Source organism: Apteryx rowi, unplaced genomic scaffold (assembly GCF_003343035.1).
Source record: "Apteryx rowi isolate R43461 unplaced genomic scaffold, aptRow1 scaffold_152, whole genome shotgun sequence".
Classification (NCBI taxonomy): Eukaryota; Metazoa; Chordata; class Aves; order Apterygiformes; family Apterygidae; genus Apteryx; species Apteryx rowi.
In genome coordinates this window covers 927375-941341 of record NW_020447775.1, presented here as the reverse complement: position 1 = coordinate 941341, position 13967 = coordinate 927375, and the positions used below count along the sequence as shown (strand labels likewise).

Below are 13967 nucleotides of genomic sequence, written 5' to 3'. Positions count from 1 at the left end.
CAGCCGTGATCCGAGTTGCCTTAAAGAGGTATTTAGAAGGGAGCCGTGTCCGCAGCCAGGGGCACGTACTCCTCTCGCGTTCGGCTCAGCTTTCCCTCGGGCCCCGCGTCCCCGGGGCGAAAGCTGGCCTCGTGTGCGGTTTTCGTGGTGATAATCGCAGCTCTGATTGAGGTGGCCGTGCCCAGCGCCTGCTGGGGCTGGAATAGGGGATGTGGCCGGGATGCGTGCCGATAAGCGGCAYGGGCGCGATGGGTTAAAGTTAGCCACCTGGGCAGAGCTCCCTGGTGGGAAAACCACGGGAAGAAAGCCAGTGCATATAAACTGGGAAGAACTGAGGCTGTCTCTGCACCTCCTTTGACCTGAAAAAAGTGTTTTTTTGTGTTTTCTTTCTCTGTTTCTTCACTGCTCAGCAGGTAGCGCCAGCCCTGTGAAGGAGGAAAGGCACCGCGGCCTCGAGCGGCCGCTGGGCCAAGCTGCTGCCGCCCCCAGGCCTGGGGCGCCCGGGGACAGCCGAGGTTCCCAGGCTCCCCCCCGCCGCCCCGCGGTGGTACGGCCCGCCGCCCCCCTCCTCCCAGTGGTTCCGCCCGGCGGCGCTCCCTCCCCCGCCGCCGCAGCCCGATGGTTCGCGCCGCCGCCTGCTTCCCCCCCCCCGCCGCGCGCACGCGGTGGTGCGGCCCCGCGGGCACATCCCCGCCCGCGGCGCGACCCGGAAGCGCTGCGGGTCGCTTCCGGGTGAGGGGGGCTTCCGGCCGGCTGGCCCGTTATCCCGGGGGGGTCTGGCGGGGCCCGGCTATGTGAGCGCCGGGGCCTGCGGCTTTCTCTTCGCGTGAGTGTCGCGGGGCCGGGAGTCGGGGCCGGGGCGGCATGCGGTGGCGGCTTTACCGAGTCGGGGCCTGTGGCGGCGGCGTCGGGGCCGGACCGGACTCGTGCGGAGCCCAGCGGAGGGGGCTTCCCGCTGCGTTGTGCATATCTGGTCTTTATAGCTCTCTTTATTTATTTATTTATTTTTATTTATATATGTGTATACGCGTGTGCGTACGTACGTATATATATATCTATATAGAGAAAGATATGAGTGAATATATATATACACATATATATATATATATATATATGTATATTTTTTTCCCCCCCGAAGTAGGTGACGGCGGGTGCCTGGCGGCCGTGGCGGAGGGAGAGGAGGCAAGGTACAAGGCCAGGTGCCCCCCGGCCCGGCCCGGCGCGGTTCAGGGAGGCGCAGCAGCGAGCTGACTTCGCTGCCCTAAACATCGCTTAGTAGGTGCACAGAAATGCTTTGGGGCCTGTTCGTTTGGTTTTTCCCCCCACCCCCCCTTCCTCTTTTTTGTAGCGTGCCTGCGAGTGCGCTTTAAGAAGTTTAAACTACTTATCGTCTCGCGGTGAAGTCAGCGGATCCCTTGGCTTCCATGTAGAAATGAGGTTTTCGTGCAAGCTTTTGTTATGCATCTTAGCTTATTCCCGGAATCACTTATTATTATTATTTATTATTATTATTATCGCTTATTGCCTATTGTAAAAGTGTTTGTAGACTGGAAAACGTACTCTTAAGACTTTTCTATTAGGGCATCTGTGCTTAGTGATGCGTTTCTCCGAAGAACAGAAGTGTGTCCGATGCCCAGTGTCCGTGAGGTGGAGGGTTTGTTTGTAGTTACTAGTTCTGCTGATGTTTGTTACATGGGCTTGCTGATGGCACGTCGCAGAGGTGTTCAGCCTGTTGTTTTCTGTCTTGTAGCACGGTAGGTTTTGATGCCTTTTGTTATGGTTGTGCACGCGCAAAAAAATTCACAAAAACATGTGCAAAAGATGTGGGGTTTTTTTTTTGTTTGTTTGCTTTTAATCCTGACAATAAGCAAATGGGACAAGGGTGAGTTAAAGATGGGCATGGTGTGAAAAACTGATGCGAAAGGGACCTCCCCGGTGAGGGGGGCTGGTACCAAGAAAAGAAGGATGTTTAGAAAGGAAAGGATGGAGAGCATTGGAGGATGTTGGATTAGCAACGGGGAAACTGGGGAAATGGACCCGGCGGGTTCAAAGTAGGGGCAGGGAGAAGGGGACTGCGCGGAGCTTGGCCGCTTCTTCTAACGCAGACGCCCACAGTGCCCCCTTCCTTCTCTGGGCGAGGCGACAGGCTTCGGAAATGTCTTTGCAGAGTCTGTGCGTTGCTTTGTTTGTGTCACCAAGTCCCCAAAGAGTGAACCGCTGCGGGCGGTGTGCGGCGTAAACACCCTGGGAAGTCTCGGTGGTCAGTTTGGGCACCTGGAATTAGGGGCAGCTGGACTTAGGGTAGCGACAAGAATAGGGGGAAAATACGCGGTTCCTCGCCTGCTCTGAGATTAATTTTCTGTGCCTTATCTACTGGTTTCTTAGGTGCTTAAAATATTTAAATAACTGCATGGGCAGTCCTGATAGTGGCATTTAAGAGTTAATCATTTTGTAACTTAAACAGGGGAAAGTCAAATCTAAATTTAGATTTAGAGGGCTTTTTTAAAGCTCCCTGTGCCTTTTAGATTGGCACTGTGCAGCTCTGGACTGGAGAAGTATTAGTGTCTTTGGTTAATCTGAATACACTGCCTGCGTAGTTTCTCTTAGTTTACATTCAAAATGTGGTGTTGGCAGATATTAGTTGTATCATATCCAGATTTTTTTTTTCAGCTATGTACAGTAATGATTTTTACAATTCACGTACGCTTTTTTTCTTTCAGCGTAGCATCTAAAGCTGGAACCAAAGCAGAATGGTTTCTGATACGTGGCATTGGTTTTCCAGAGGGAACAGTATAATTTCGTTGATTTGAAAAAAAAACAAATAAAATGGATATACCCTTGAGGGCTAAAAGCTCGCATGTCGAATATTTAGTAGACTGAAATTTAGTTATAAGTGCTCTTTGGAACGTGACTGCTCAATAATTGCCAATGAAATTAGATTAGTATTCAAAACGTTATGGTGAGAAAATCCAGCTGACTTGTGTTTTCTTTGTCTGTGCGTAATCCTGAATGTTACCCGAGTAGATGAAGATGAATGCCTGGTCTAGTGGATCTTCTGCTTCCAAAAGCTAGTGGCTAATGTAAGAAGTTGGCGGCGGAGGAGTCGGGCCGTGCTAGAAACGAAGAGCACGCGGCTGGAGGAGTCGCTTGCTGTTGTAGGCCCCCCCTTTAGCTCCTCGTCAGGTTGAGAGGGGGCTCGGTTGGTGTTTTGCAGATTTTCGGTCTGTGTGACTTTGGCTGGAAGCCTGCTTCAGAGCTTGGTTGCTTTGATGCTTAGAAACTTTCCCTCAGTTTCTAGCTAAAACGTACTCATGGCAAATTAAAATACTGATTTGTAGCAATGTTAAGGATCTCGGTTCAAAAACCCAAACGTTTACTGAAGTGCTTGTTTGATAAACGCTTGTTCTGGAGGAAACATTTAATTTTCTGTGTTCTGGAAACAAACAAACAAAGCCCTGTTGCTAGTACAGGCTGAAGAATGTATTTGCTATTTGATTGCACAATGCAAATGATTAAAAACGTGGCTCAGTGTAAAAACTTAGCCTGCCTTAATAGTAAAGGCTGTTTCTCCTGCGGTGGAGCCCCTGCCGTGGTAGGTGCACAGTGCTCGGCAGGTTAAGGGAACCTAGGGTTTGGGGGAAAAGCACTGATGCGCATCAAGGGACAGGGTACCTGCCACGCATTTATTACTCTTATATAAATGTTTTACTAAAAGGTTGCGAGGTTTTTTTATATAAGAAATTGAAAAATTGGGATTTTTTAGGGAGCAGTATGGTGTCTTTCCTTTAGCAGCACCCTGTCCCTCGTGTGCAAGCTGTAATTTAAATACTGAATTTGATTCTTTTACTTTTGGGGCAGTAAAGACAGAGTGGGGAGGGCCTTATAAAAGGATGTTGCAAATAACCTGAGCGTTACTTATTTAGGCCTTAAGCTGCCCAGGAAGGAGGAAATAAGGAGAGTGAGGCGTAACGGGCGAGGGCAGCCAGAAGAGGAGGCCCTGATGGTGTTCGGTGGTGGGAGGCAGGCAGCGTGCTGGCGGAGCTGCAGCGACAATGCCGAATAGCTTCCTGCCGTCCCGCGTGCCCGCTCTTCTCGGGTTCCCGCTTTGTCTGGTGCGACTGCCTGTTCTTGTGTCGAGGGACAGAACTATATATAAAGTCGTTGGAGCTACTAGTGAGTGCCAGTTCATGCGTCTGTTGCAGCGTGCAGGCTGCGAACGTGCGAGTGATACAGCTGTCCAGGGGTTTAAATAGGCTTTGGTGAAAGCAGTGACCGAATCCAAAGGCAAGAGAGCTTCAGCCGATCCCTTGCTTCTGGTGTTCATGTGCCTCAGGCTGGGGACGCGTCCTAAATTACTCCCCTTAAATATAAATTTCGCAATGAGTTATAGAAGAGAGGGGATCGGAGGACGCGAGGGCTTTGTGCGGAGTGGTGCGCACAGTGGGATTTTCCCTGTGAGCGAGCTGGCGAGCAGTGGGGGTTTGGGTACAGTGGTGAGGGCAGGTGCAGTGCCCCTCTGCTTGGCACCCCAAAAGCCAAAGCAGCTGTAGTTGCTTCAGTTGAATGGCCTTCGGGGTAACTGTTGGCTTTTCAGCGCTTCTGGCTTTTATGTTAGAGGTGTGTAGTTAAGGCTTGTCTCAGAGGAATGAATACAGCCTCCTCTCTGGCCAAACTTCTTGTTTGTTTACATGATAATAATAAAACCCCCTCTTCTCTCTTTTGTGTCTGCTGGTTCCAGCTCAGGGGAGTAGGAAAAATTTTGATGTGATAAATGCTGTAATGAAAGCGCCATTTTTTTTATACAAGTGGGTGAACTCTCTGAAGTACATCATAAATGTCTGTGTTTCAAAGTCATAGTGGTAATTTGTTTGAAATGTCTCCCAGGAGAAGAAGAACTCTTGGACGTGCTGCTTATTGTTCTTAATATGATAACTTGTTCTCTTTTTTTATATGTATAGTCAGCTTTGATTTCCTTCTTCATTTCTTAAGAGCAGCTGCCCAGTTATGAAAAGCTTGTTCATAGAGTTAGACTCGTATTTGTGCTGTTTGAAGCTTAAAACCTTAAATTCAGTTTTTCAGGGTTGGTTTCTCCTTGACTGTTCCAAGCTCTTTGTGAAGCAGACTTTTCTGGACTTGGGGACTTGATTGCTTGCTGTGATACCGGACTGTCTTAACTCTGAGTTTTGCCTGTGAGCAAAGTACAAGTTTGCTTTTGCAGCCTAAGTATGTCAGATTAGATTGTGAAGTCAGAAGTGCTGATTTTTGTGTCTCTGTGCTTAAAGGATGTCTTCTAGTGAAGTAGCAGGGAGAAGAAAATGGGCTTACGTGGTGCAAGCAGTTGTTTTATTCCACGACGACGAAGTGAATAAATGCATGCAATTTGGTGTTGTAGTTACGTTACTTCTTTAGGAGCTTTTACGAAAGTCTATGTTGAGCAGAACTTGGGCATGTGGGAATCGTCTTTTTAAAATTTCATGAAAGTGATTTTGTTCACTCTCCTTGTAGTGCTTGCTTCCTCTCTTTAATGAGAATTGGGGCGTGGGGGGACAAAGATCATCATGTTGGCCAAAATGAAGTCTTGTCCGTGGTTCCATACCCGTGGTGGTGACAGTCAAAGAGGAAACTGCTATATTCTCGCAACCTTAAAATGGAGAGCAAATATAAACAAAGGTTTTGAGCACAATCTAAATACAAGTTGGTGTTACAGAAGCTTTTGTGAAGTGCAGCAGAAATAGGCCTACTGGTGTCATGCTGTCGAACTGGTGCGATCAATCTCTGCCCTGACTTTTCTGAGCTGTAACTCTGCAATTAATTTTCTGCTACTGTAACTAGTTTAGCATTTGAGAGCATATTATATAATTTAGTTTCAGTTTGAATAATTCATACACACACAGAGTGCTGAAACTTGAAAAATTCCTAATGGAAACGAGTGTTTCTTCCTATCCTTCCAGTTATGTCACGGAATGACTGGCTTTTGATGAATCTGAGTGTTTCTAGCCAACACAAATTGTCTTTAAATGCTCCTGTTAACAGCCACAAAGATAGCTAAAAGCTTAACCCTCCGTTTGGGCAAGATTCTCAATGAAGTTGGGAGAAACCTTCATGAAGAACCTGGCAGTGTTGAAGCTTCCCCCCCMCACACACACACACCCTTTTCCTTTTCTGCTTCCCCCTGCCCAAGCATTAGAGTCCATTTACAGTTTAGTCTGGTTTAGTGAATTTTTAAGTGCATTTTTAAGGCTCTTAAGCATAGAGCTGTGCTATGTGGCCTAGAAAGGGAGCGAACAAGTAAAGATATGCATCAAGAGCACTTGAATAAAACATAATGTTTTGTTCCAAAAGTTATTTTAATACGCAGCTATGTAATGTGGAGCAAGGAGGGTGGGAGAACAGGCAGCTGACTGAAAACTTATTGCCACATTTGTAGAAGGATCCCATTTCTTTTTCTTATTAAGACATGACATCTAGCTCTGTAAGCGTCAATTAAATTAACCCATGACTTGCATATAGAAGCTTACAATGATCCTTGTTCCTTAATGCTTTGTAACACCGTATATTAAAAGCTACGGTTTGATTGTCGTTATGCATTTCAATCATGAGACCTCTCAGTATCTGTTGGTTTTATTGCCAACCTGTGCTAATGCACAGCGATTCATTTGATGGCATTAATATGCACCACATCGAGTCTCCTCCTTCCTGTGGAGTAATGGTTGTGAGATCTGAGTCTCCTGGATTTCATGAGAGGTGTGAAAAGGCCTGTGTGTGGGGGTTCTTTTAAAAAAAAAAAAAAAAAAAAAAAAACTCATCGTCATCCCTGTTTCTTTTGATTTGAGCAAGGCAGTATTTTGATGATTTGAAATGTGTATCGTCATCTGGTGCGTACAGCATGTAAACTCTGATTCTGAAGCGCAGAGTATACAAGAGCTTGGCCTCCGTCAAAAGGCACAGTGACTTCTGGTCCCTTCCAGCTGTGCTCTCTATAGGTACTGTGCAGGATGGTTTCGGTGCCTGCAGGATTTTTGTTCTGCCTTCCAGTGGCAAGGCAGGAATTCCTTTCAGATACGGAGATTTGGTTACGCCTTTTTCTGTTACCTAGGAGTCCAAGATAAAGCTGAATCTTGCACATAAATTGAGTTTAGCAAGTGGCTGGTTTCACCTAGCTCGGTAGTGATCTGAAACCTCACTGAACAAGATATGTGCTCATCTGTAGGTCACCTCTGACTCGCACTGGAGAACAAATCAATGATTTCCTTCCTCCTGTTCCTGGTAGTAACTGCTTTTCAGCAGCACGAAGCCAGAGTCCACCATAAATCTAACTTAAGTTTTGCAGTCAGAATGAGTGTTTCAAGGGGGGGGGGGGGGGGAAAGAGCAATGCTTAAAGGTGATTGCTCAATACTCATGTGGTTAAATCCTGGTTAAGTTCTGCTTTGGTTCTCCATGGCGCTGTTGCTAGTGCTGTTTTTCAGCCAGAAGGCTATTGCTGATGAGGAAGAATCAGAAAGACCCACTGTAATTGCCAACCGGGAATAAGTTTTACAGTCTGGACCCCTCATCTTTGTCAGATAAAGAAGTGACTTGCGTGGGGGCCTTGGCAGTGGAGCGATGTCGGATCTGCCAGTCGTGTCCTCGGAKGCATTGGTCACTCTCCGCTGGGCTGACATCTGCTGTGCTTATGGAGGTTGTGCGTTGTCTCACTGAAGTCTGCTTTCTCACAGGGAGCTGATTCCCGATGTCCTGCCATGGAGGATGATAGCCAGGATGAGCTGATAAACAAGAACGCTGCGCTAGGCAAGGGCAAGAGACAGAGCCTGGCGCTCCTCAGTGAAGCAGGTAAACGCATCTTCTCTGTGCAGGCGCATTGCTCGCGCTAGGTTTGAAAGCCTATCTTTTAACCTCCAAAAAGAAGTAAAGAAGTACTTGTGGCCATTTATTTCTTTTTTTTTTCCTGAGAAATTTTTGTTTCATCTTCTAAATTCTGTGTCTCGAACTGCTGACGTACTTCATGGAGTTGCTCAGAACTTGCAGCTTTGATACTACTGAAAAATAATATTTTTCACCTAGGAAATCTGGCTTTTCACTTTGTGTAATGGAGTTCTGTGTCCTTCACTGTTCTACCTGTCTGTTTGGTGTCCACATATCAAGTAGGTACTTTCTCCTTTCTTGCTTTTTCTTTTTAAAGAAAGCAATGGTGGAAATAGCTGTGATTCAGAAGATGATACTGGAAGTGAGGAGGAAGAAGATGACACTGAGGAGGAGGGAGGGGAGGAGGACAAGGAAGAAAGTGAAGATGAAGAATTAGAAGGTAGGTCTGTTAATGTATTTTTACAGAAAGAATGGGATTAAAGCTTTCCTTCCAAAAAGTGACCATGAATTGTAAATCCACAGATGTTCTTAAGAATGGTCACTTTCTGGTCACTTTTCTGATGCTGCTGTTTCAGGCTTGTGTCCACATCCTGCAGCAATTAACAAACAAGCAAATCCTAGTTTTTTAAAGCATTTGTGTATTTGAAGGCTGCCCACCAATCAAAGGGTTGTACAGATAGTAAAAGCAAACTTTTCCTACTCAGGTAGGAGCAGTGGCTCCTACTGTTTGTTTGTCCCCCCCCCCCCCACCTCATGTAAAGCATGTATTTTTTGTGAATTTTGTTTTGTTTTTAGTTTGATTTGGCATGGAGCTCTAAAGTGAAAGGTGTGATGGGGAGTTTCGGAAATAAATTGCTATTGCTCTTAATAAACCTTGCGAAGAAGGGCGGAAAAAAGACTTGACTTCTTTTTCCTTTAAGAAAGGAGTGTGGATATTGCTCAAATTTATTAATTACAATGCAAGTGTAGTCTTTAGGTGCTCAGACTTCAGCAACTGCTGCATTCAGTTGTTATTTGGATAGGCACAAACGGAGCTTTTCATTACCACATCCTGGAGCTTGCTGTGAAGGCAAGAGCACAATTTTCCAACTTCCTGGATAGATTGATTTGAGCGCAGACTAAAAAGTTGACACCAAGTGCCAAAAGCTATCAATTAATCTCTTCAAAAAATCTCTCCTATGTCCAAGCAGGAGAATTCAATAGACCGTACAAGGACCCTGTTTTCACTGTCTAAAAAATGAAAATGTTTTGAGGTTAAGAAGCAGAAAAAAATTGCAACTTAGTTCGCAGGTTTTAGGGGAAGGCTAAGATATGTCTCAGTAATTTGTGCTAAAAAATACGAACCCCTTTCAGTAAAGGATGTCAAGACTTTAAAGAGAATTTCACTCAAAACCAAGCTTCTTTAAGCAGTCTCCAGTTGCGCACCCAAACCTCTTGATTTGGACCCCAAAATCATGTTTTATTTGTGAGGTCTTAAATCTGTTCTTCTGTAGGTAAGTGTATTGATGCTTCCTGTCCCATAGAGTGTCTATTTAAAAAAAAAAAAAAAAAAAAGCTGGGTTCATGATGACTTTGTTCTCGCCCTCAGTGTTCGGTGGTAGCCGGACATACCTACTGTCTTGTCACTGTGACTGTCTGCTGTTTTTCAGCGGTCTGTCCTTTTAATCTCTTGCAAGACTAGTCACGTTATCAGGCTTTATCTTTGGCCAGAATAATCCAGTGCTTTTTACTGATGGGATTAAAAAAAAAGAAAGGCAAAAACTGTTGCCTCAAAGCGGAGAAGCTGTGCTCTGGCCTTGCAGCCCCACAAAATAAGCTTCTTTGGAACTCTTTGTAAGCTAGTGTCATCATCCCAGTTCCCCTCCCCACCGTTCTCCCTTGCTGAAGCTCTGCAGCACATCAAAGTTGTTTCTTACCTCTCATTTTTAAGATTGTGAAGATGATGAAGAGGAGGAAGAGGAGGAGGAAACTGAAACTGCTGTGGGGGGAATGACAGGTTCTCTGAAATTAGAGCCGCACATAAATGGAGCGAACATTTCTTCTGATGAGGATGGTGAAAACTGCCCAATTTGCCTCAACACGTTTAGGGATCAGGCTGTTGGAACTCCTGAGAACTGTTCCCATTACTTCTGCTTGGACTGCATAGTGGAGTGGTCTAAGGTAAGTTGTTTGCTTCTCGCTTTCCTGTGGCCTTCTGATGGGCTCTGCTCTCTCCCCTCTGATCGCTCTATTCTGCTGTAATAAGAGCAGGTCACTGTAGTATTTATATCTGCTTTATTTTAAGCTTTTTTTTTTCCCCCACAGACTTGAGTTACTGCTTTATTTGGCAGGATTCGTGTTTGTGGAGTGTTGATCTATTTTCCTTGTACCAATCCTGTTCTGTTCCTCTGTTCTCTGAAAGTTATGATAGCCTGGAGTGGTAATAGTATTATCATTTATTTTCCCAACTTTTGCTGAGCTTTTACTAAGCGAGAAGCAGGGTTTGGACCTATAGGCAGTAGGTGAAAATACATGTCATTATTCCATTAGCAGGTGCATTTCTAGGTGTGTAAAATTCTTGTTTTCAAGTGAGGGCAACAGTAATATTGGTTTTCTGTGTATATACTCTTACCTCTTATTGACTTCTGTGCTGTGGATGCAAGATCAGTGCCTGTTGCTACAGTGAATATTTAAACACAGGAAGGATGTTTAAAAAAAAAATGCTGACTAAATCAGCTGATTGACTGAAAAACATCAGTTTCAGAGCAAAGTTACTTGCCATCTAACTAGGTAGTTCAGATAATCATAACCCAGAATGAGAATTACGAGAAAACTTACTGTGCCTGCACCAGCACCCATGGTAATCTTTAAATAAATAAATTGGGCTTTTTGAAGAGATTTGTAAGTTGTTTCAAATTGCTCATTGTTCCAAAAGAAGTGCACTGCCCTAAAACGTGAGCAGTGTTTCAAGGAAATGTTTGGGAAAACTTTGATGTTACTTCGGCAACTGAGTAATAGTTAAATAATCTTAGATGTCTAATAAATGCTTTTTTAAAAATGCATATTTTCTCTGATACAATAGACTGTTTGTAAACCAGATAAGTCAGATTTAAGTACTTGAAATGTCAAGACCAATAGCTGTTAAAATGCTTACTATGTTAGTAATTGAAAAATTCCTTTTTAAAAACCAAACTGAGAACTGTGCTTATTAACTGTATGAGAAAGATAAAAATATTTTTCTTTCTAGAATGCCAACTCCTGTCCAGTGGATCGAATCCTCTTTAAGTACATTAGTATTCGGGCACATTTTGGTGGTAAAATCTTAAAAAAGGTAAGCTTTCTACTGTAGTAAACAAAAAGTCAAACCTCCACAAAATAGTTGTCCAAAGGCTTATGTTTCTAGCATGTTTATCTGACATGTGATATCTGTATGAATTATTTTTTTCCTATTTTGAGACTGCCTTTTACAGATCTGTTACAAATTTTCTTCCTCCTTAACCATGTTTGCTGCAGTATTGTGTATGAATTAAAGTGTGATTTAGGCTCCGATAGGAAGAAAAATGTCTATTTTTCTCTATAGAGAAAAAATAGGTCTAAAACTGCCTGTTTTGCATAATGGACATTTGACTCTAAGCTCTTCTATGAAGCCTGCTCATAAGGAGAAAATGCCCAGCATGCTGCAAATCCTGTTGTAATACAAATAGGAAGAACATAGATCAAATGTACTTGATCTGTTCCTTATGTGTTGTCATCAGCTATGTTGTGTGGTAGTTAGGTTTGTAAGAGGAAAGACACAAAGCAGTAGCCCCATTCTTAGAGGCACAAATTCAGTGTGCTGGTGGTCTCTTGCAAAAGAATATTGAGGAGCTGTCATTGCCCTTTTTTTATTAATGTCAGGAACATATTTGTCTTTTGGGGGTCATTCTGGGACTCTAGGAGTTTGCTGACTTTTCATAAACTTATTAAATGTTTGCATTGTAACAGAAGTGGAATTAACACTTTAATCTCAAAATAATTTAGAAAAAATGCAGTCGATTATTCCTTTGAATAGGGGAATGAATAACTGCAGCATCAAACCCATATCAGAAAAGTGAGAAACGTTCAAGTTTGCTTTCTCCCCCCTGCTTTTTTTTTTCTTTTTGGGGGTGTGTGTGGGAATTATGATTTCATCTGTTCTTAAAATGCAGTTTTCTAAAGTTCTCAGTGTCCGACTTAAACAAGGAAGATGGTGTTTTTCAAGTATTTGATTGTATCCTAGGTGTGTTGCATGAAGTAAGGTTCTGGTATGCGGCAGCTGTTATGGTTGGTTTACTGCAGTTGCTGTTAATGCAACAGTAGATTTTAGAGGTGACAGGTTCCGTGTAAAATGTGGCATGCTCTCTTCTTTAGATTCCTGTTGAGAACGCAAAAACTCAGGGTAATGATGGAGAGGATGATCCAACCTTCTGCGAGGTGTGTGGCAGAAGTGACCGTGAGGATCGCCTGCTGCTGTGTGACGGTTGTGACGCAGGGTAAGAAAAATTGAAATGTATGTAGCACTGGTGTGATTGCAGATGGTACTGCAGGGCTGGCCGGCGTATGGTCCACAGGCTATATCCGGTCTGTAGGCTGCTCCTTGCTGCTCTCTTCGGGCTCATCATGCAGCCAGACATGCATCCGTGTGCTTATAGTGCTGACGTTCCCAGTGTGACGGATCCTTTTCTGGTCACGTAGCAGTATATGTGTAGAGTCCTGCAAACATTAATGCTGCAGGTGCAGTTGCCCATTTGGGTGGTCTACAGTTAAGTGACTTGGTGTGATAGCAGGCCTCCATCGAGTGACTGAGATGTCTGTGCTCGCCCTTGCAATGGGCGAATGTCTGGGTGCTCGAGGGGGCTGTAAGCATAAATCTTTGTCCCCTTGAGAGGGCATGTGCCTTGTCCCCAGTTGACTGGCGTTAGTGCTGTGAGAGAGGAGTGCTGAAGACTTGCAGCTTCATGAAATCTGGAGGTTTTCTATAGCTACAGCTATTAAATGATTCTCTTGTATACTTCTGTCTCTACCTAACGCTTTTTTTCTTGATTGATTAAAGTAACTTGAAGTGTTTCAGTAGAGGCACCAAGACACTTGAACATGACTTTGGGTCTATGGTCTTCTGCTAGAATTTAAAGCTATTATACTGTCTTAATCAGTCTTGCAAGGCTGTCAGTTTGACAACGTCAAAACTCACCCACTGAACGAAACAAGATGCTTGCAATGAGTATGCAAAATAATCTTTAACAAATGACTTGTAGCAAGCTTAATTGACATCTAATAAGTCTAGTTTTTTCTTTGTGTTCTGTAGTCTCTGTATAAATTGATTTGCCTTCCAGAGAAGAGACAAAATCAAGAACRCTAAATCCTGTTAAGTATGTCATCCGCACACTGAGCAAGTGGTCTAAAATACTTGAACTAACGCAGTTTCGTAAGGCTTATCTGACCTCAGATCTTTCAGTTCTTTCTGAACTTTCGTAAGTCTTATCTGAACTCAAGGTATTGCTTCAGATTTTCCTTTGTGGTCTCTCAATACTGATTTTTTTTTTTTCTTTTTTTTCAAGCCTGGTATAGGTCTTTTTTTTTTTTAATCTTATTTTCCTAAAATTAGTTCTTTATAAAAAAAAAACTTCTAGAGTTAGCAGCTTTGGAAACACCTTTTGAAGAAAAAGCTTATACTGTCTACTAGTTCTCTGTGGCTGAGAAAAATGTAAAATAGCTTGCTTCAAGTCTTAGTTTCATTTCTGTGTTCTCAGTCTGACCTGATGCTGGAGTAAAAACTTCATCATTTACTTTTTGCCAAAAATTTTATAGCCAGTGGAGTCATCCTGTCTGTTTCCATCAATATGGAGGGCAGCACTGGCTTCAGAAAGGCTGTCAAGTCCAAATTTACTGGCATTTTTAAGAACTGGTAGTGTCTTAACCTAATTTGGCTTTTCACAATACTTAATCTGTGTAGTACCATGCTATGACTTATGAATTAAGTAATCTTACGGTTTAAGTAATCAAATTCTCTTCCAGTAAAGACCCGTTCAGGTAAGTCTTGTTGGAATGTGACAGTCTAACTTTCTGAGCTGTGGGGATTTGTAGCATGACAACAAGTGTGATGGTT

The 13967-nt window shown here is 43.7% G+C and overlaps 1 protein-coding gene across 3 annotated transcripts in view; it reads left to right on the top strand.

Annotated features, from left to right (window-relative positions):
* The first annotated feature begins 718 nt into the window (after positions 1–718).
* PHRF1 (PHD and ring finger domains 1) overlaps positions 719–13967 on the top strand; it is a 33017-nt gene continuing 19768 nt past the window's right edge. For 2 of the 3 annotated variants that reach the window (XM_026059087.1, XM_026059085.1), the window contains exons 1-6: positions 719–826; positions 7717–7831; positions 8181–8303; positions 9795–10024; positions 11091–11174; positions 12233–12354. In XM_026059087.1, the coding sequence (XP_025914872.1) occupies positions 7741–7831; positions 8181–8303; positions 9795–10024; positions 11091–11174; positions 12233–12354 (650 nt within the window). In that variant the 5' untranslated portion in view covers positions 719–826; positions 7717–7740. Of the gene's footprint in view, positions 827–905; positions 974–7716; positions 7832–8180; positions 8304–9794; positions 10025–11090; positions 11175–12232; positions 12355–13967 lie in introns of those variants that run through there. The other variant, XM_026059086.1, reaches the window with a different exon arrangement.